We start from the raw sequence: 21042 nt of genomic DNA on the forward strand, positions 1-21042 counted from the left end.
GGGAGGCGAAGAGATCCACTTGAGGGGTCCCCCAAAGGGCGAAGATCTCCATGAGAATCTCCTGAGCCAACTCCCACTCGTGAGGGATCGCACTCTGCCTTCTGAGAGCGTCCGCCGTCTCATTTTCGTCTCCGGTCAGATGAACTGTCGAGATCGAAATTTCCTGCTGGATGGCCCAGAACCAAAGCTGCACCGCCTCCCGGCACAGAGGAAGTGACCCTGCACCCTCCTTTTTGGTGAGGTAGTGCATGGCCACTGTGTTGTCCATCAGGATCAGGACATTCTTTCCTCGCACAGACGGCAGAAAAGCCTTCAGGGCAAGCCTGACGGCCCTCAGCTCCAACAGATATGGAGTCTGGGCTCCGACGGAGACCAACGACCGCTGACTGTCAGCTCGTTGGCATGGGCTCCCCATCCCGTGAGGGATGCGTTCGTCACAATCGTCACCTCTGGCCAGGGTAGCCACAACAGAGCCCCCTTCATCAGATTGCCTTTGTCGGCCCACCACAGAAGGTCCTGAGCGACCGAGGGCGGCACCTGAACAGGGTCCGACAACCTGCTGGAGGACTGTTACCACTGCATCTTGAGAGCCGACTGCAAAGATCTCATCCGCAGTCAGGCCGCTGGCACCAGAAGAATGCAGGCTGCCATGAGGCCGAGCAGCCTCAAGAACTTGAAAGCCGGGAGACTCTGGGCATGTCAAAACTTGTGTACCATCTGCTGAATGTGAAGAGCCCTCACCTGGGGCGGAAAACACTGCCCTAGGAACGTGTCGAGCACTGCTCAGATGTACTGGAACCGCTGAGTTGGCGTCAAGTGAGACTAAATTGAGGGAGAAGCCCAGCTTGTGAAGGGAGTGGCAGGTACCGGACAGATGATCCAGGACTTGCTCAGGAGAGCGCTCCCTGATCAACCAATCGTCCAGGTAGGGGTAGACATGAATCCCCCCTTTCCTGAGATGAGCTGCCACCACCACGAGCTTGGTGAAGACCCTCGGGGCGGAGGTCAATCCGAACGGCAGGACCCAAAACTGAAAATGCGAGTCGCCAACCGCAAACCTCAGGTTTTTCTTGTGCTTTGGATGGATCGGCACATGAAAATAAGTTTCCTTGAGGTCGAGAGACACCAACCAGTCCTGATTTTGAAGGGCCTGGAGGACTTGAGAAAGAGTAACCATCTTGAACTTGTCGTTCCCGAGGAGCTTGTTCAAACCGCGTAAGTCCATGATGGGTCTCAATCCCCCGTCTTTCTTCGAAATCAAAAAATAAGGGGAATACCATCCCTTGTTCCTCTCCGCTACAGGCACCAGTTCTATGGCGCCTTTCTCCAGCAGGGATTGAATTTCCTGCGCAAGGAACGGATCCGGACTCTTCAAAGAGGTGGATTGTCGTGAGGCCTCTGCCAGAAAGGAAGACAGTAGCCGTGGGCTATGATCTCCAGAACCCACGCATCTGAAGTAATGGCACGCCATTCTACGAGATGCTGCGCCAGCCTTCCCCCAACCGGAGAAGCATGGGCCTCATGACTGAGCTGAAGCGGCTGAGGCAGTGCCTGAGGGCAAAGAGGCAACGGCTTGCGTGGCCTTGGCACCTCGAGTACCTTGTTTTCCACCTCTGGCACTCCTACGGTTGCACCTTTGACTTGCAGATCCTCTCGATTTACCAAAGGACAAGTAATATCAAAAGGAACCTCCCCTCCATTGCTGTCCCCTAGGACGAAAAGGCGGAGGTTGGCGAACTGCAGCGCCCAACGATTTTGCTGCAGCTTTGGAGGTCTGCAACCTCTCAAGACTCTCGTCAGCCTTGCTGCCAAAAATATGGTCACCATCAAAGGTCATGTTGAGGAGCCGGACTTGCACATTCGGAGAAAACCCTGACTTCCGCAACCACGCAAACCTGCGCATTACAGTGCTCGCCGCCATGGACCGGCTGACGCAATCAACCATGTCCAGACCCGACTGAATGGATTCACACATGCCATCCTTGCCATCCTGCACGATAGCAAGGAAACAATCCCGTTCTTCCCCTTCGGGAATATGATCAGTCGTTAGGGAAATACAGTTCCACAGAGTGTGCGTGAAACGAGACAAGGCACAAACAGAGTTGGCAGCCTGAAGCGCCATACCGCCCAGAAGAAAATACCTGCTTCGCCCAGCCGTCAAAACGTTTGTCGTCCCTATCAGGAGGGATGGTAGGGTACGACGCCTGCTTTGCTGGGGCCGTAGCCGCCTACACCACCAAACTCTCCGGAGTAGGGTGCGTGGTCAAGTACCAAGGGTCGCCATTGGCTGGGTGATATTTCCTCGGCAAGGACTTGCTCACTGCCGGGAGACTATCCGGAGCAGTCCAAGCCGCAGCCACCCTTCTCTGCAAAGCCATATGGAATGGCAGCACCGGGTCAGTTGGAGGACCTTGGTCAAGGATATCAGTCAGGTCATCCTGCTGAAAATCCCCAGGGGGGGGAGGGGCAGACCAACCCATGCATTAAGTGACTCTCGACATGAGGCGCCGATATCAAGATTCGGCATGCGTGCCAGGCTCCGGCCTACCAAACTCCACCTCCGGAGAGGTGTCAAGACTACTAGCGTCGTGCAGCGACTGACGCAGGTCCTCAAGTTGACTGTGACCGGAAACAATGTCAACAGGAACCAATGCACGAACCTCACCTTCCTCAGACCCCTCATCCACCTCAGAATATAATTTAGAGGCTGGAAAGAGGGTACAGAAAAAGGGACAAAGACATGTTTAGCCTTAGCCATCGCCTTTCTTGGGGGTGCCACGGGGTACCTCCGATAAGGCTGCCTCGAAAGGCGTTGAGAGCGTCAACGGAATGGGTGTCGACGTCGAGCGTGGCACCGACAGCGTCGACACAGGCCTCGAGGGTGGAGCCCCGAGCATGTGTCTCAACAGCCTAGGCGTCGATGGCGTCGACGATTTTCTCGGGGCCTCGAGAGAGTCCGTCGACGACCTCAGCGCCGCCGGCGTTGATGTCTTCTTCGAAGACTTCACAGAGTCTCGTGATCTCGATGGTGTCGAGGACCGGGACCTGGAACGGGCATGCCTAGAGCGACCATCCTTGTCCGACCGGGACCTCGAAGGCGCCCGGTGGTCGCGACGACTGCTCGAGCCCAAGGCGGATGAGCAGTGTCTCTAGCGCGGCCTCGACCGACGTCCTCAGACGGTGCGGCCAGACCAGAGCCCTGCGATTGAAAAATCGCCAACATCTCCTTTCAGAATGAATCCCATTCTTCCGGAGTGGACATGCTACCCGCCTACGGGCGGAGTCCTCGTAAGAGGACAGGGAAGGCGACCTGTGACGGCGCTTCCTGGAGTGCCTCGAAGAGGCAGAGGAATGGCGGGACCGACTCCCAGACCGAGAACCCCCAGACTCACGATGACGATGCAGAGAGTCGCCCCTTGAATCATCCGTCGAAAGACCAGGGGAACGCGACTTCCGGGGCTTGGCCACCTTACCGATCGACAGCGTCTTCTTACGCTCCAGCAAGGCCTTCGAAGTGAGCGATTGGCAGTCGACACAGTCGTCCGTATCATGGTCCTCCCCCAGGCACCAGAGGCAAGCGTTGTGCGTATCCGTCAGGGACATCTTGGACCCGCACACCCGACACTTCTTAAACCCCGACCGCGGGGTGGAAGAAGCTGAAGACATCATATTCGATAGCAATTGAAGAAACAGGTTCGAAGAACCGAAAGAACAGGATTCAGTAGAATCGAGGCGCACCAAGATCTCCAAAGCAAACACGTTCGCTGAAAAAACTGATCTGAGGCTATAGGCGTCGTGCGTCCTACTTATAACATCCGGTTACGTCGGCTCGACAGAGGCCCTCGAGGACGGCGTATCGACGTCATCGACGCAGGACGCAGACACCGAAAGATTTTCCAAAGCAGCACAGCTGTGGTGATTACGGTCATAGATATGGAATACGTCGGGAGGACCCAATCCCCTCGGAACTAGGTTTCTCTTTTATTCTTTACATTTTGTAACTTTAACATTGCAAACATCTTACAATGCAGTGCAATGTGGATACTTTTGAATAATATTATATGTGCGTAAAGACAAGCTGGTGGCAACAATTCTATTTTTACCAAGTTTGTTTTTTCAAGTGTGCACATTCACGTTTACGACATCTGGCTACTGTGGCTAGTACCCTAAAATAGGTAAAGCATGTATTCTAAACATTGTGAATTTTTCAGACTATAAATTAAGCATATGTCTGAAAAATTCACAATGTTTAGAGTACATACTTTACCCAATTAGATCTAGGTATATGTGTCACAATTTAATCGTCGCTTTTATACTGTTTTTTTACACTTAGATCATGTGCATTTATAGCTAGCAAATGTTTTGCTTTTTAACTATGTGATATTATTGAATAAAATGTCTATTTTGGATAATGAACCAGTATTAATATGTTTGGATTACTAGGACTGCTGATATATTGCTTTCTACCTCTGAAGTACTATATGTGTAATGACATGCATTACTTACTGTAAAAGCATTTCTGATGATTGTATCTGCTTAGATTCACATGCTGTGCATATGGTCCGACATCCAGTGGTAAGCGCGGAGTATTGCATCTTGTCTTTCGGAGGACCGAAAGGGGACGTCGGCATAGGCGTTTCTGAAACACTATCCCTATCGTGACGTGTGTAATACCCAAAATATCTCACACACCAAGGTCACTCCGATTGTATTTTTTCTGCCATGAGGGAGCCCAAGGCTATAGTGAGTGAGTACATGAAGAGAGAAAGTAGTAAGACGTCTATGTTCCTTCCACCCCGAGCGGGGAGGCAGGGAGGGCGCATGTGAATCTAAGCAGATACAATCATCAGAAATGCTTTTACGGTAAGTAATGCATGTCTTCTGATGCTTGTTAATCTGCTTAGAATGACATGCTGTGCATAGACTAGCGAGCAGTACCCGGAGGTGGAGGTGGGTTGTGAGAAGGAACAGTAGAAAAAAGATGTCTTAGTACTGCTTGTCCCACCTGAGACTCAGACCTAGAATGAGTGTCTAGGCAATAGTGTTTTGTAAAGGTGAGTACAGAACTCCAGGTTGCCGCCTTGCAAATGGATTCTAGGGAACATTTGCAATGAATGCTATGGATGCCCCAGTGCCTCCAGTAGAATGTGCTCTAGGCTTGAAGGGCAGTTCTCTCTTTGCAAGAGAGAAACATAGTGTGATGCATTTGACAAGCCACCTTGATATTGCTGATTTAGAGACAGGGTCCCCTTCTCTACCAGCTGCCACTGAAACAAAAAATGGTTTAGTTTTTCTCAGTGGTTTAGTTCTATCCATGTAGAACATGACTGCCCTGCACACATCTAGTGTGTGAAGGCTTCTTTCGGCCATGTTAGTAGGTCTCTGAAAGAACGTGGGTAGTTCGATTGACTGGTTCACATGGAACTTCAAAAAATAATTTCGGCGCAAATCTGAGATGAGTGCGCAGAACTACTTTATCTTTGTGGACTGTAACAAAGGGGTCCAAGACCGAGAGGGCCTGTAGTTCGCTAACTCTTCTGATAGAAGTGATAGCTACTAGAAAGGCTGTCTTGTAAGTAAGGTCTTTCAGACTAGCTTTATGCATAGGCTCAAAAGGGGGTCCCATGAGCCTAGTTAAAACCACATTTAGATCCCACCCAGGGGCTGGGTGAGTGATGGGGGGATACATTCTTTTAACCCCTTCTATAAAGGCTTTAATCACAGGTATTTTCCACCACAACACCTTCTGCTGTGACGAGCTGTAGGCTGACAAAGCCGCTAGGTGAACCTTTAAGGAATTGAAGACTAACCCAGAGTCCAACAGATGGGTTAGATGTAACACAATGTGTGAAGGCGAACAATCGGTGGGATTGACGCCTTTGGAACTGCACCAAATGACAAAACGTTTCCATTTGCTGGCATAGCAATAACGTGTGTTAGGCTTTCTTGTCTCCCTCAGTATGGCCATGCATCTTTGAGGGAGTTGCAGATGTCCAAACTCTATGATTTCAGGAGCCAGGCTGCTAAGTTCAGAGTTTGTGGGCATGGGTGCAGTGTCTCCCCCCTGTCCTGAGACAACATGTTGTACGGGCAGGGCAGCTTGACTGGTGGGGAGAGGGACATTTCCATCAGGTGCGCGAACCAGGGTTGGCGGGCCCACATGGGAGCCACCAGAATCATGGTGACTGGTTCCTGGTGCATCTTGTGCACTATCTTGTTCAGAAGGGGAGTCGGGGGGGAAAAGCGTAAACAAATTTCCCCGACCAAGTTATCCAGAGACCGTTCCCCTTAGATCGGTTCTGGGGGTACCTGGAGGCGTAATCTGGGCATTGGGCGTTCTCCTGAGTAGCAAATAGGTCGATCTCTGGAAACCCCCATTCTGCAAAGACGTTGGATACAATGTCTTCGTGCAGATGCCATTCGAATTCTTCTGGCAGAGGAAAATCTCTGCTGAGTACGTCTGCCAGAAGATTGAGTTCCCCTGGAACATGTTGGGATATCAGGAACATCTTGTGTTTGAGAGCACATATCCAGATGTTTTGGGACAGCTTGGATAGCACTGGAGAGTGAGTGCCCCCCTGCTTTTTCAGATAATACATTGCTGTTGTGCTGTCGGTTAGGACCAGCACCGTCTTCTCTTGCAGTTGCTCCTGAAAGGCCTTCAATGCTTTGAACACTGCTAGTAGCTCCAGTAGGTTTATATAGTTGGACGCTACCTGAGGGGACCACACTCCGTGCGCTGTCTGTTGAAGCAGGTGAGCCCCCCACCCTGTGAGAGATGAGTCAGTCGTGAGAGTGGCTTCCACTGCAGGGGTGGTGAAGGTTTTCCCCTTCAAGAGGTTCTCCCTCGACCACCACTGCAGAGAGAGAACGAGGGCTGGCGAGACAACTAACAGATCTTCCTATTGTCCGCTGGCTTGACACCACTGGCTGTTGAGCCACTTCTGTATGGGACGCATGCGCAGCCGCGCGTGGGGGACCAAGTATATGCATTACGCCATCATCCCTAGCAAACGCATAGCTTTGCGTACCGTCACCTTCCGACTGGCTACATACTGAGGAACTTGAGAGAGCATGTTCTGAACCCTCTCGCTGGAAGGGAAGACTAGACTGTCTTCTGTGCGAATTAGAGCCCCCAGGAACTGTTTTACTTGGCTGGGGACCAAGTTGGATTTCTTTTCGTTGATAGAAAATCCTAGGCTGAACAGTAGGTCTACTGTCTTTTGGGGGTTCGAAAAACAAACGTCTCGAACAAGTCCCCCGTGATGAGCCAATCGTCGAGGTAAGGGTAAACTGGAACTGAAAGTCTGCGCAGGTGTGCTGCTGCCACTGCCAGGACCTTGGTAAACACCCGTGGCGCCGAGGCTATGCCGAAGGGGAGTACCTTGAACTGGTAGTTTTTGTCCTGAATCATGAACCTTAGGAATTTTCTGTGCGCTGGCAGCATTGAAATATTAAAGTATGCATCTTTCATATCCAATGTTGTCATGAAGTCCCCTTGTTTTAGCAATGGGATCACCTCTTGAAGTGTTACCATGCGAAACTTCTGGGGCTTTATGAACTTGTTCGCTGGGCCCAGGTCTAGAACAGGACGCATGGTGAGATCCTTTTTGGTACAAGGAAGTATATTGAATAAATACCCTTGTTTACCTGAAGAATCGGGACAGCTATGGCGTCCTTTCCCAGCAGCGCCTCCACCTCTTGGACCAGGATCTGCAGATGTTCCGGTGAAAGACGATGTTTCGGCGGTCTGAACTGTGGGGGTCGGGCGAATTCCACGCAATAACCGTGGACGACCGTCTTTAATACCCACTGGTCTGAAGTTATCCCCTCCCATGCCTTGAGGAAAGATGTTAATCGCCCCCCGACCTGGGAGACATGGGAGGGGACCTGAACTTGGTCATTTCTGACCCGAGGTTGACACACCTCTGGAATTGGAGCCTTTGCCTCTATTCTTTCCGCGCTTCTGACCCCTCTGGGGGTAGTAAGTGGGGCTTGCAGCCGGTTGACTTGCGTTGAAGTTGCCTGTGCCGATATTATTTTGAGCGGCGCGGGCTTGTCCTCGAAAGGACCGCAGAGAATTGCTACCCCTCTGTGAAGAGGGTTTTTGGGAAATTTGGTGCAGCGACTTAGCTCCTTCTTGGCTGTCTCCAACGCATCGTCTACCGCCTTCCCGAAGAGGTTGGCCTCTTCTATGGGTTTATTGATGATGGATGCCTGGGTCTCAGGCCTGAAACCCGACGTGCGCAGCCACGCGTGTCTCTTTAGGAGAGTACCCTGTGCGAGAGACCTGCCTGCTGTCTCTGCGGAGTCCAGGGTATTCGTTACAACATTTTGATTGGCAAGTTTACCCTCCGAGACAATGGCGAGAAGCTTGGCTCTGGTTGGTTCTGGAACCTCCTGGAGGCCTTCCTGGAGTAGGTTCAATTGGGGGTCGACATAGCTTGCCAGTAATGTTGTGTTATTGGCAATCCGGACGGTATAAGCAGCCGCCGACGTGACCCGTTTGCCTAAGGCATACAACCTTTTGGACTCCTTGTCCGGGGGTGACTCTCCCGTGGCAAGGGGAACCCCTGCTCTCTTGCGAGTGTTGGTCACCACCAGCGAGTCTGGGATTGCGTGCCCTTTGATGTAAAGCGGGTCGGTGGGGGAGGGGCGGAAGAGTTTTTCGACCCTTGGGTTCACAGCCCTCGACTGAGCGGGTGTGAGTAAAGAAGGGGCCAGCCGTCTCATTACAGAGCTCAAGAAAGGGATAGACTGGCTAGCCGGAGGCTTGTCAATAATGTTTTCCGCGAAATCCTGTTCAGGCAATTCCTCAATCGTGGCAATTTTAAAGAATTCCACTGCTTTTTTCAACGTGTTGTTGAAAGCCATTTGATCATCCACCGGGGGAGCCTGCCTAACCAGTGTGAATGGGGGAGAGTCGAGGCAAACAATATCAGAATTGTGATCGTCCTGCTGGGTGTCCTCCCAGTTGTCCGTTGCGCCTTGATCTTCCCCATAATTGTCCAGAAAAGAAGTCTCTTCTTCCTCTGTATAGATGTCTCTATACGTGCCCCTCTGGACATCTTCTTGATAATCAACATAGTGTTGAACATCTAGGTGTTGGGCAACTTGTGTATGAGGGTTAGGGTCTACCCGAGCTTTTTTCCGCGGAGGTTGATCAGAAGCACCAAAAACCTGCTGCAGCCGATCCATATACCCCTCAAATTGCTCAGTGGTCCACTTGGATGACCCAAATGGACCCAGCTGAGCAGGAACCGGGTCCTCCGCCCTAAGGCGTTCAGAGGATCTCCTCAGGGTGCTTGAGAGGGGCACCTGGCTCTCTTCGTAAGAGTCCTCAGGATCGTCTTCCAAAACCGTGGAAACCCTTTCAGCGGATTGGCCCATAACTGTGGGTGAAACCGGTACTAGGCCCACCGCCGTAGCAATCCTGTTGATGCTCTTACTGATAGTTACCGAATCTTCGGGGGACAACGCCTCCGATGATGGCTTCCCGGGTAGAGGCCTACTCGTAGTTTTCGGCCCTGCACGGGCCTTGGAAACCTTGGAAGTCGAAGTTTCTTGTTCAGAAACTTCGGCGTGTGTAGTTTGGGGAGTAGCGCCTTTGTTAAGTTTATTAAGCCCAGTCGTCATGCGCTGCTGCGGATGTGGAGAAGGCTTCGGATCAGGTCACTCTCGGCTGGTGTCGTGGCAGGGGAGGGAGGCTCCACGTGTGACATACGTATGCGGCCCACCGCTTCAACCGGCGCTCCTTAGGGGATTAGGTTTAGGAGTTTATACGCCGAACACCGCTTTAGTGCTCTAGGGGGAGACAAGCATACACAAAGTGTGCTCGTCTTTCCACGGATAACTGACCCTTCACAGAGGGCAGAATCTAAATGGAGTCCTTTCCATAGCAGAAGGGAAGGGTGACCAGACCAAAAAGGAAAGAAGTGGAAAAGAGGAAAGACATCATAGCAGTATGTCAAACCGAGAGCCCACTCTCCCTACTGTGTAGGCCGGCCAGAAGGCCCGACCACGTGGAGGTCCGAACGCCGGATCTTGGGTGCCGGAATCCACACCCGTAGACGGTTCCCCCGTAGTCTTTGTCGAAGATGTTATTGATAGACAAAGTGAATTAACGGGGATTAAACCGACAATTCGGTAAGATAAACAATGTTTCATGAAGAGCTCCGCTATAGGGCGACCAGTTATCTGGGTGGAAAAAACAATCTGAGGGACCTCGGTGCGTGAGGGATTTTGGGTACTACACACGTCACGATAGGGATAGTGTTTCAGATACGCCTATGCCGACGTCCCCTTTCGGTCCCCCGAAAGACAAGATGCAATACTCTGCGGTTACCACTGGATGTCGGACCATATGCACAGCATGTGATTCTAAGCAGATTAACAAGCATCAGAAATTCAATTACAGTTGCTTTTCAGTTCAAAGACTAAGGGAAGCAATAACTAACTTATTTTAGGATAACCCAGTTATACTCGAGGTAAGTAAAACCTATACACTTTTTACAGGATCTATAAGCATTTTAAAGGCAGGTATAAATGTAAGACTGTCTAAAACAGACCAAGGAAAGCAAAACCCAGTGTTAGACATTGCGAATGACTCAGTTATTCTAGGTAGGTAAAACCTAAAGCAGACTTATTCTGGACAGGCGAATAGCAAGTTGGGTAAAGGAAGACCCACTTGGGAAACTTGCACACATTTTCTGAAAGAAATAGTTAAGTGAAGCCAACAGCATTACTTTTGGCGAAAAGGAACAACCAGTTCACAGGTGAGTAAAATAACCTATCTAATTTTCAGAATGGCAGAACATTCCTAAGATAAATAATACTGTTCAATCTCGGAGTTCCAGTTACCGACAAACTCTTTAACAAGTAAGTAACTTTTAAACACTTATTCTCTTTTCTAGGCAAAAAGCTCAATCCTTTAAAGTTGTTAGGCAAGATTGTATTGTCATGATGCCTACCCCCGGGCATCCGGATCAAGCCCATCAGCCCCGGGAGCAGGCATCCAGATATTTAATAAAACCCCAGCAGCCCCGACTGGGGGCTGTCTGGGTTCAGTCCTGGCACCTTAGGCGCCAGGCTCATAATAGTAATCAGTCCTGGCGCCATACGCGCCAGGCTCATAGACTATACTCACCTCATGCAGACCATGCTGCAAATGAATCCAAGCCAACGTGAGGCCTGGATGGGACTATTTTACTACAGGGACTATTTTTTACTCGGGTGTGGTTCTAGGGACTTCTTACCTGGAACTACTTTGGAGACTATTTAAACCACACCCGAACAGCAGCACATGCTTCGCGTTATTCTGCATCCAGCAGCGTAACGCTCACCATGCCTGCAGTCAGCATCCAGTCTTCAGCCACGCCCGTCTCGAATCCAGAGCCCCTAGCAATAGAAGAAAGAAGAAGGAAAGGTTAGAAAACAGATATTTCAATCCTTACCTGAATTCCGGATCCATCACGTCTTCGAACTGAAAAAGACATTAGTCTACACGCGTCACATCGCCAGCTGCAGCGCCGCGCCATACTCACCAGTCCTGACGGCATTTTTCGAACCGGCGCAGCCTCCATAATTTTCTCCGCCGAATTCCACCATCTAGGGGACAAAAGAAACATAAGGTGAGCGAGAGAGCCAACAAATACAACCTCTCCACCATAGACTTACCTGATTAAAAACCGGAGGCATTATTCTGTAACAAACCACAACTTCTTACGCCGCACCAGTAAGGAGAGAAAAAACAGCAATTTAAACACACGCATCTTTGGCCGGACAGTGTTGGGTAATACAGACTCTTACCTGAACACCATCAGCTGCCACAAGACAATCTTCCCTTGGACCCAGCTGCAACACAAGAAACGAATGTACAAGAGTGAACATCGGACATATTGAACTCTTAACTTTATACTTACGGGTTCTCACCTGGAACCTCGGAGTCAATATTCATCCGGAACTCTTCCAACGCCTTCAAACCAGTGAAGTAACTGGTATCTACGCGCCCCTGCAATTCACGCAGGATGGAGAGCTCATCATTTACAAATATAAGGAGAATACTTCTACGGGTCAAGCAGTCTGTCATCTCTGCACTACGCTACACGGAGGAGGTCGCAGCTGTCCGGGTCCGATCGACGCCCCTGTGGGAGCCAGGTGAGCGTACCATGTATGCAGTACCCTTTGGGTGCACAACAATAACCGTGACCTCCTGATATAAGTCTGAACTACACAGATTGGTAGGGTGGGTGAGCAGCCAGGCTTATCTCAAGAGGGGTCAATGTGAGCAGTAATGTTGTGACACAGAGTTTCACAATACAGATATCCAAATAAACACTTGTACTCAAGGTTTCTTAATAAAACAATTATTAAGTTGTCAGTTATATAAGCCTTCTTCAGAAAGGCAGCAAAACATGTAACACTTAAATATACTTCAAAACACTCAGTTTCTCTAAACCAGATATCCATTGGGGATGGCACACAGACTCTTCCTACACCCTCAGGTGACTTACATCAATGTCCACAATGTCCTAGCAATTTATCACTGGTACATTTTAGAGCAATACTGAGTTTGGTGAAAAAGATAGAATAGAGGAATAAAACAAAAAAACAGGTAAGTACTTTTAGAAACCTTCCAAAGCAGAGTAAATTAACTCTTTCCTGGGGGAAGTCCAAAGCACAAAGTCAGAGGTAATGAGTAGTCTCTCAGGGAGCCTGGACAGCCAATGTTAATTGCACAATGTCAAGGGGAGCTGAAGATCTTCTTTGCAGGTAGGTAAAAGGTCTTGCACAATGTTTTTAGAAATGTTTGTAGAAAAATAGAACACTTGAAGGGCCACAAGCTGTGAGGCTTGTGAGGGGTAAAGCTTTTAGCAACTCTGCAAGGTAACCCAGACAGGTTTCAACCGAGAGCAAGTAAGGCTACACAACAAGAGTTAAGTTCTCTTAGCCTTTACAGTACCTCTGGCTAGAAGAAATGGTTCCAGCTGGCTTCTGTTCGTGTAGAGGTCTGCAGATCCTGTTGTTCCTGAGCCTCAGTCGTGGGGACAAGAGGGAGGACGTCTGGGGACTCCTGCTCTGCAATGGGAAGGTCAGCGGCAGCAATGGGCAAAGTTCGATTCAGCGGTTCTTCAGTGTTTCAGCTCCTCGCGTCTGACAGTAAATAGCAACACTGCGGTTCTCGGACACCACTTCAGACTTTCTTCGCATCTGGGGTCCAGCACTCTGTTGAGGTGACTTAGGCTTGGTCAGTCCCGCATCAGGGAAGTCCAGAGGATCTTCCTAGCTCGGCTCTGACTTAAGAGCAAAGCGCACACAATCTGGTGTTACTCTCCTTGGCTCTTCGGTTCAAGCAGCAATTGCAGTGGAAATACAAGCAGCTTCAAGGGTATGCCCAGACGGGCTTACTTTGGAGTTGACTGGTCCCACCAACTCAAAAGGGAGAAGTCATCGTTGCAGGGCTTCTCTAGTCGAGGCGAATTCGGAGCTTCAGCCCAGCAGCAGGGCTTCACCGGGCAAACCAACAGTCCAGGAGCTGCAGCGGGCGTCTCTTCCAAGTTCTTCTACAGATTCCTTCGTCCAGTGGTACACTCTGCCTTCCAAGCCAAAAAGCCTCGCTTTTTATGCAGATTTCTCCCATTCATTCCAGCCTAGCTGTCAATCACCCAGCAGGATGGCGGTCCTTGCTGGACAGCCAGCCGACCAATCACCTTTGGGTGCACTCCTGTAACCAAGGGGATTAAGCACAGAGTTTCGGCCACCTCCCTCATTTCCTGCCCCTGCCAGACATACTAGTGCCAGAGGCGGGCTTCACTCGTGAATCCCGCTAAAGACAAAATGAACAAAGAGACCAAGCCTGGTTTGGCACGCAGAGTAAATCTCAAGAATGACCTTCCTGACAAGAAATGGCAAAAAAAAAAGACGACTGGGGCCATTTTGACAAAATGAGCACCCATGGGTGCCTTACCGTGGCTGCGAACGCAGCCCGCGGTAAAAACACACAATGGTAGTAAAAAGTAAACCACTGCCACAGCCATTAATTGTAGGGAACCGCAACATAAAAATGTTACCCGAGAAACTAGACAAAGGGGATACTAAGTAACTCCTACAGCACCCTATTGTAAGATAGTGTGCGCTGGGTCGAGAAATCTACAAATAGTAAGTAAAGTCAATTTCACTTCACTGTTCTTGGAAACAGTTTCACCAAGATAAGGTATTTCAACCTTGGGGAAATCCAATAGACTTCCTTGTGCCACTGCACTGAAGGTGCTGTGTGTCACAAGGTAAAGATTATGCCTAAGGAGTTTGTCAGAATCCAAAGTTAAAAAGAACACAGAAATTAAATCACATTAAGATTACATAAGAGATGAAATGTCCTTAAATCCAGCAAAAGAGCTGGGGGTCTCTAAGGTATAAGGGAATTAGCACATTTCTGAAAATTCTCCCTAACAAGAAGCCCCCAGGGCAACCCAGCAACAATAGGCACCTGTTGCCAAATAGTTGTCTAAGAGGATAAATTTTAAAAGACACTAAGAAGAGCCTTAAAAGGACACCCATAAAAAGAGTAAAAGATTCTGTGAGTGTGGGAAAAGGTTCCCACTCACAGATGTATAACTAAAAATAATCCACCAGTAAAATCAAAAAGATCTGGGGTTGACATAGGTCAGGACGATTTATCATTACTATGAAAATCGTACCTTACACAGGCTTGCGCAGTCTGTGCGTGGGCCAAGAAGTAGGTGCGACTGTCTAGTCCCACTCCACATCTGTGGGGCATGAGTCAAACCAATAGTTGTCCCTGATTGGGGAACAACTGGCTGTTTGAACGGTACAGATTGTTCCGTTGGTGGGCTTGGACTTGTTTCCGGACTTGTTTTTGGATAAGAGGACGACTCCTGCAGCCATTTCTTGAGATCAGCATTTGAGCCAAGAATCCCTCATAGAAGAACAGCCGTCTGAAGATCCTAAGACTCGTGAAGGGGCCGGACATCCCTTCCTGCATCTGGCCGGGTGAAGCCTGGCAGCGGAAAGGTTTCCGAAGAGCAGCTGTGATGCGAAAACAATATCTAAGATGAGGAATCCATGAGAGGAAGGCGTCCATTAGAAATTCCAGTGTACATTAACAAATATTGTGGTCATGTAAATCAGACTCAGATTACATGCATGTCAAAAAGATTAGTTTTTTATTTTTATTTTGATTTAGCTGAAACAAATCAGCCTTTCAAAAATTAAAAATGTACAACATATTAAGAACATTCATAAAATAAACATGTATACTTTACAGATTTAAAAGATTGAGATTAAACAGTATTTATGATACAAAAAAAGGAAAGATATTTTGTCAAGATAAAGGAAGAAAAAGCTAAAAAAATACAAACCAAGAGAATTTAATCGATTGGTTTCTATAATGGGCTATTCACATTATTGGCCCTCATGATTGCATTGTAATAATTCCCCTTAATCGCCAACATTTCATATTTTCAAAAATGTTAGTACAATATCAAATTAAAAATGAGCGCTATACAGCCCTTACCCTGTAGTACGTGTGGCCATATCCAATAAAATGCTTTTCCACTCTCTTTTCTTAAATTGCCAGATGCGTGCTGTCCCATCACGGCTTCCACTCACAAATCTGCAATGGCAAATCCAAGTTGTAACTATTTGCTACGAGTCAGCAGTTTCATACTAAAAACTATTATCATGAGTTACCCATGTATAGAATTATGCCACAATAAACTAGCAGAGTGCATGACTGCAATCAGGATGGGCTAACGGTGATTCGCAAATATCATAAAACAAGTCTCTTTCCTGTTTGAACAGTATATGTTGAATTTTAACCCAGTTTTCAACATCTTAGATGGCAATAAGGACAAAGCTCTGAAAGGCTGGTCATCCGGCCAGATGTATCACTTTCGCTCACCTAAGGGCATGAAGAGATGCACTGAACAAACGTATAAACCAAAGAAAATGGGAGAGCAGGTCTAAGATCACAGGCAATCTAAAAACAAATTACTTACCAATAAGGCCGAATTTCATGTTTTCTTTTACATTTTCCTGTTGGTTTCGTGGCTTTTTGCCCCTATTGTTATGGTCAGAGTGTTTTACTAAATCCCACTGCACCCCTTATCCATGTGTTGGCTTATGTTAAAATGGATTTCTGGAATCTGGCCTGGTGAACAGATTTTAGGAGGCCACCTCTGCCAACTGCAACAGCCTCTACTTAGGTGCCAACGAAGCGATAATCAATAAACTGCAAGTACTTCAAAATAATGCGTTACAGGCAGCGCTAAACATTCCCAGGCCTGAGCACATTTCTGCCACTAGAACCACATGCAAATGGCTCACCATCCAACATAAAATTGATCTAAAAACACTCTGCCTCACCTACAAAGCTCTCAACTACCTAGCACCCCCCTACCTGACTAACACATGTACCATGAAATCCTCCATCAGAACCACGAGATCTTCCAATACCTTATGTCTCACAGTACCTAGATTTACCTCTAAAAGAGCCGGAGGCTCAAGCTTTACTGTCCTCGCTTCCCAACTTTCGAACACCCTGCCACTGAATATTAAATCATCAAAATCCTTCCAGTCGTTCAGGAAACTTGCCATTGGGTGGCTTCTGACAAAAAGTCAACCTTGAAGCTAGACCTAGCTATAAACTGTACTTATTGTTTATGCCTCACTTATGTCATTATTGGGTGCCATCACCCCCACTGCCTATATTTCCTGTATATAACTGTTTTCAAATGGTTCTATTATCACTGCTTATTACCATGTACTGTGCCTTGTAACCTGTACTAAGTGCCCTTATACTCCCGGGTCTGGAGCTCTATAGAAATAAAATAAACCTCAGTTATGGTGAACAGAGAGCTCTGAGAATTTAGCCAAAGCTCAATCAGGGTATCAAAGGAGAGCAGTAAATGTTCAGTCTAAATGGGAAGTGTGAAAGGGGTCAGCGGCCATCAATGAGTCCACACATAATAGCACACAATAATTCAAATTAGACAGTCGTAAAAAAAAAAACTGCTATATAGCAGGTAGTACTATCACACAATACTCCATAATACAGGGTTCGAAATGGAGTACAGGGTTCGAAACTGAGGGCAGCTGAGAGCTATTTAGCTTCTGCTTGTGGCCTAAAAGAACCTGGTTAAATTGACACCAACAGCTCCAGGAGCTACCTTTGGCTCCCCAGGGCAACCGATGTCAAACAAACCCGCTTATGTGACTGTGTGCATTTCAAACAATTTATATACAAGCATTTTATATACCTACAAGACTTGCAAACTTCCACTAACCATTTCTTGAGAGAAATTGTTAGGACAGTTTTTCTGAAGTCCAACTAAGGGTTTAGTAAAAGCATTCAACTGAGGCAGTACAAGACTCCACTCTTAGTATAAGGCTGTACCACCTGAGTACATGGTAGCGTAGACAGGGCAGCCAGGCTTATTTTAGGAGCGAGAGAGGGCTGTAGAATCAGTACAAATGAAATTGTAATACAAATGGTCCAAAGAAACACTGAAACACTATGTATGTGAAAATAAAGGAGTTATTTAAATACAAGTAGGCCCAGATAAATCTAGGGGTAAATAAGCACTAACATTATATGAATTTATATGATATCACAATTATAAAAGACAACACTATACTTGAAGGTACACAGACCAAAGTATAAACCTTATTGGAAATACCGAACAGTAGTTCTAGGGAAGTCAAAACCTTTTCATACACATTCAGTATAGGTCACACCTATTCTTGGGGAGTAAAAACCAATGGTTACTTTCACAATTACATTCAGTAATGCAAGGGCAGTAGACCATACCAGTTGTACAGTGACTCTGTACAAATCACAAACCATCAACTGGAAAATATATTTTTTGTGAATAGTGGAACACTTATTCAAGGTACAGTAAAAACCTATAACTACTTTTGTGATAACACAGTTATACTAGGTGAGTAAAACCAAAAGGATGTAATATTCAATAACAGGTGCTTTTGAGAGCAGTGAACCACAGATAGAGATATGCAGTAACTGTTGTAACTTATTTTTGGGAAGGCACACAGCTAACTCAAGGTAAGTAAAACCCATATACTTTTTAAATCTCACAAGCAGTCCAGGTTAGATCTTTCCCAGCTACAAAGATAACTGAAGTATGACTTATCAGGAACAGTTAGAACCACATACTCTAGGTTAAATAGCACAGGGAAAGTAAAACCCAATGGTACACTTTACTGAATGACTCACGTTATTCTAGGTAGGCAACAACCTAATGCAGACTTATTCTGTACAGGCTAGCAGTAAGTCAGGGGAAGCAAGACCCAGTTGGGGGACACTCAAACAATTATCCTCAAGGACTAATCTGGTGATACCAACAGTTGGAGGACACTCATACAATTACCCTGCAGGAATAATCTGGTGAAACCAACACTTTACTTTTGGGAAGAGGCACAACCTAATCACAGGAGAGTAATATACCTTCACATCTACTTTCTATTTGACTGACAGTTTCTAAGGAAGAAAAGATGTTAAATATACTTTTAAGAATAGTGCATCACACATCCTAGGTAAGTAAGAACTTGTGTAACTGTTCACTCTTAAGTTACACTTACCAACCAACTGTTTACAAGTAAGTAACTTTTAAACACTTATTTTCTTTTCTAGGCAAAAGTCCCAATCCCTTAAAAGTCTTTCCCTTATTCTTGGAGCATGAGTGTTCTCAGTGGCAGAAGGGGGTCACTAGGTTCTAGTGACCAACAGGCAGTGTCAGGATAGGTTCTTTAGTAGCAAAAGTCAGAGTTCCTTAGGAAAACTGGGCAAACAAGTGAGTACTTTACTTTAGAGTTAGAAGAGGGTCCAGGGGCTTGGCAGAAGACACCCTAGCAGGATTCTAGCAGTGGGACTGGGTGCACTGGATGAGAGGCCACCCCATTACAGAAAACACCCCACAGTTACACAGCAATCCTAACCGATTTAAGGTAAGTACATACCCAAGCCAACACAGTACGTCAACATTGAAGATTTTGCAGCAGGACTACTTCAGGATCTGCAGCCAAAAACCTGGTTAGTGCATTCCTTGTCGTGGTGACTGAAAACAAGACCTCAGAAGGAACTTTGCAGCAGGGATCGATGAAGAAGGCTCTAGACAAAGTTTCCCTAGTGGCTGAATGCGGTTCTGAGGATTTGGCACCTTTTCAAGGAGCACAGAAGACAGAAAATCGCAGTTGAATTCTCGTTGTTGCAAAGGTCCAGCAGTCTATTGGGGTGTAGGATGGCTCGAAATGCAGGTCTTCTTGTGTCTAGTGGGTCTCACACGGCTCTGGGTCGTCTTTCTCGGAGTCCCCAGGTCAATTGGAAGGAAGAGCTATGGCAGGCTCTCTGGTTGCTGGAAATCGTTTCAGCCGCTTTTCCTTCATCCTCTTCGGTTTCGGTTCCAGTGGTCGACTTTTCTTCAGCTTCCAGGTTCGCAGTTTTTATCAGCAACTACAGCACAACCTATGCATTCTCTCCCAGCATTTTACAAGAAGGGGCGGTCTGGTTGTCCAATCAGGACAGCCAGCCCCCCCCCCCACTGGGATTTGTCCTCATTCAAGTAAGGTGGAAGACAAAGGACTGGAGATTTGGAATCCTGCCTCACTTCCTGCCCTCACAGAGAGACTGGAGCCTTGGAGGGGAGTCCAGGGGACTCCCGCCGAAGATAAAAAAATCACACAAAGGAATTTCCTGTCCTGGATGTCAGGGGAAGGAACAAGAAAGGACAAGAAACACTAAAATGGTGAAAAAAGAAGACAGGGGACATTTTGGTAAAATGAGCTCCCTTGGGTGCCTGTACTGCAGCTGTGAACACAACCCGCGGTAAAGGTGCACCAAATTAATACAAGTTATCACTGCCACCAACCATTGAAGGTAAGCTTGTACCTGCAACAGAATTGTTACAGTTTTGGTGTCAAAGGGGATACATTGTAGCTCACCAGCACTCCACATAGGTGTGGTGTGCTGGCTTCACAGAATAAAATGTAAAAGAGATCCAAAGATACTTTCTACCCTTAGGAACTGTAGTTCTCTCAAGGTTAGCAAAAGAAAGTTAAAAGGTGAGCCCCTAGGGCAACCCATCAACAACAGGCACTTATTGCCAATAAGTTGTTAAAGAGGATAACTTTAAAAAGACACTACGGAGAGTAAAAGAAAATTACACCCAATAAAGCGAGGGTGCATCCCTGGGAGCATGCATTGCCATGACTCTGCCCTCCGGCGCCACACCTCAGTCCCCATAGACATGTGGACAATAGATTAACATTGCCTAATGACGCTGGCTTCATTAGGGGGGGGGGGGGCTGGTGGGACGTATGGAGGAAAGGGGACCAAGGACTAAGAGTATGTTAGTCACTACGGTGAATTACTTCTTACTCTTAAATCCTGTCCCCTTTCCTCTATACTTCATGGAGGATTATAACGGAGTGTAGCCCCAGGGTGGAGAGGAGACCCTCCTTCAGCAAACAGGTTTCTAAGAACCACCTGTCCGAAAGCCGCGTCTGATCTAGAACTGGCATCCAGACAGTAGTGCTTGCAGAAAGCACAAGGGGTGACCCATGTGGCCACCCTGCTTATGACTTGCCAGGGGTCATGCCTCTGGAAAGCGATGACTATTGCCTTTACTCTGACCGTGTGGGCGTGCATGTTCGTAGGCAATGACTTATGCTGTCCCTAGTTAGCTTCTTTGATGGCCGAGACCATCCAACGGGCTATGAAGGCCTGTGAGGCCCGATACCCCGGTCTTGATCTGCCGAAGGTGACAAAAAGTGCGTCCGACTTGTGGAAGCCCTTGGTTCTGTCCAAGTAGAATTTCAGGGCACGCCTGACATCAAGGCAGTGCAGAACTCTGTGCCTCGTCTTTGGGCACAACAAAAAAAGTAGGTAGCACTATTTCTTCGTTCAGATGGAATGCGTAAAGCACCTTGGGCAAGAATGCTGGGTGTGTCCGCAGGACTACTTTATCCCTGAGAAATGTAGTATATGGCTCTGAGGCGGCCAGCGCCTGG

At 47.6% G+C, this 21042-nt stretch overlaps 1 protein-coding gene across 2 annotated transcripts in view; it reads right to left on the reverse strand.

Annotated features, from left to right (window-relative positions):
- PHIP (pleckstrin homology domain interacting protein) overlaps positions 1-21042 on the reverse strand; it is a 2101228-nt gene that overhangs the window by 1844906 nt on the left and 235280 nt on the right. For both annotated transcript variants that reach the window (XM_069606291.1, XM_069606290.1), the window contains exon 13: positions 15533-15631. In XM_069606291.1, coding sequence (XP_069462392.1) covers positions 15533-15631 — 99 coding nt within the window. The remainder of the gene's footprint in view (positions 1-15532; positions 15632-21042) is intronic.

Source organism: Ambystoma mexicanum, chromosome 4p (genome assembly GCF_040938575.1).
Source record: "Ambystoma mexicanum isolate Mex_15411 chromosome 4p, UKY_AmexF1_1, whole genome shotgun sequence".
Lineage (NCBI taxonomy): Eukaryota > Metazoa > Chordata > Amphibia > Caudata > Ambystomatidae > Ambystoma > Ambystoma mexicanum.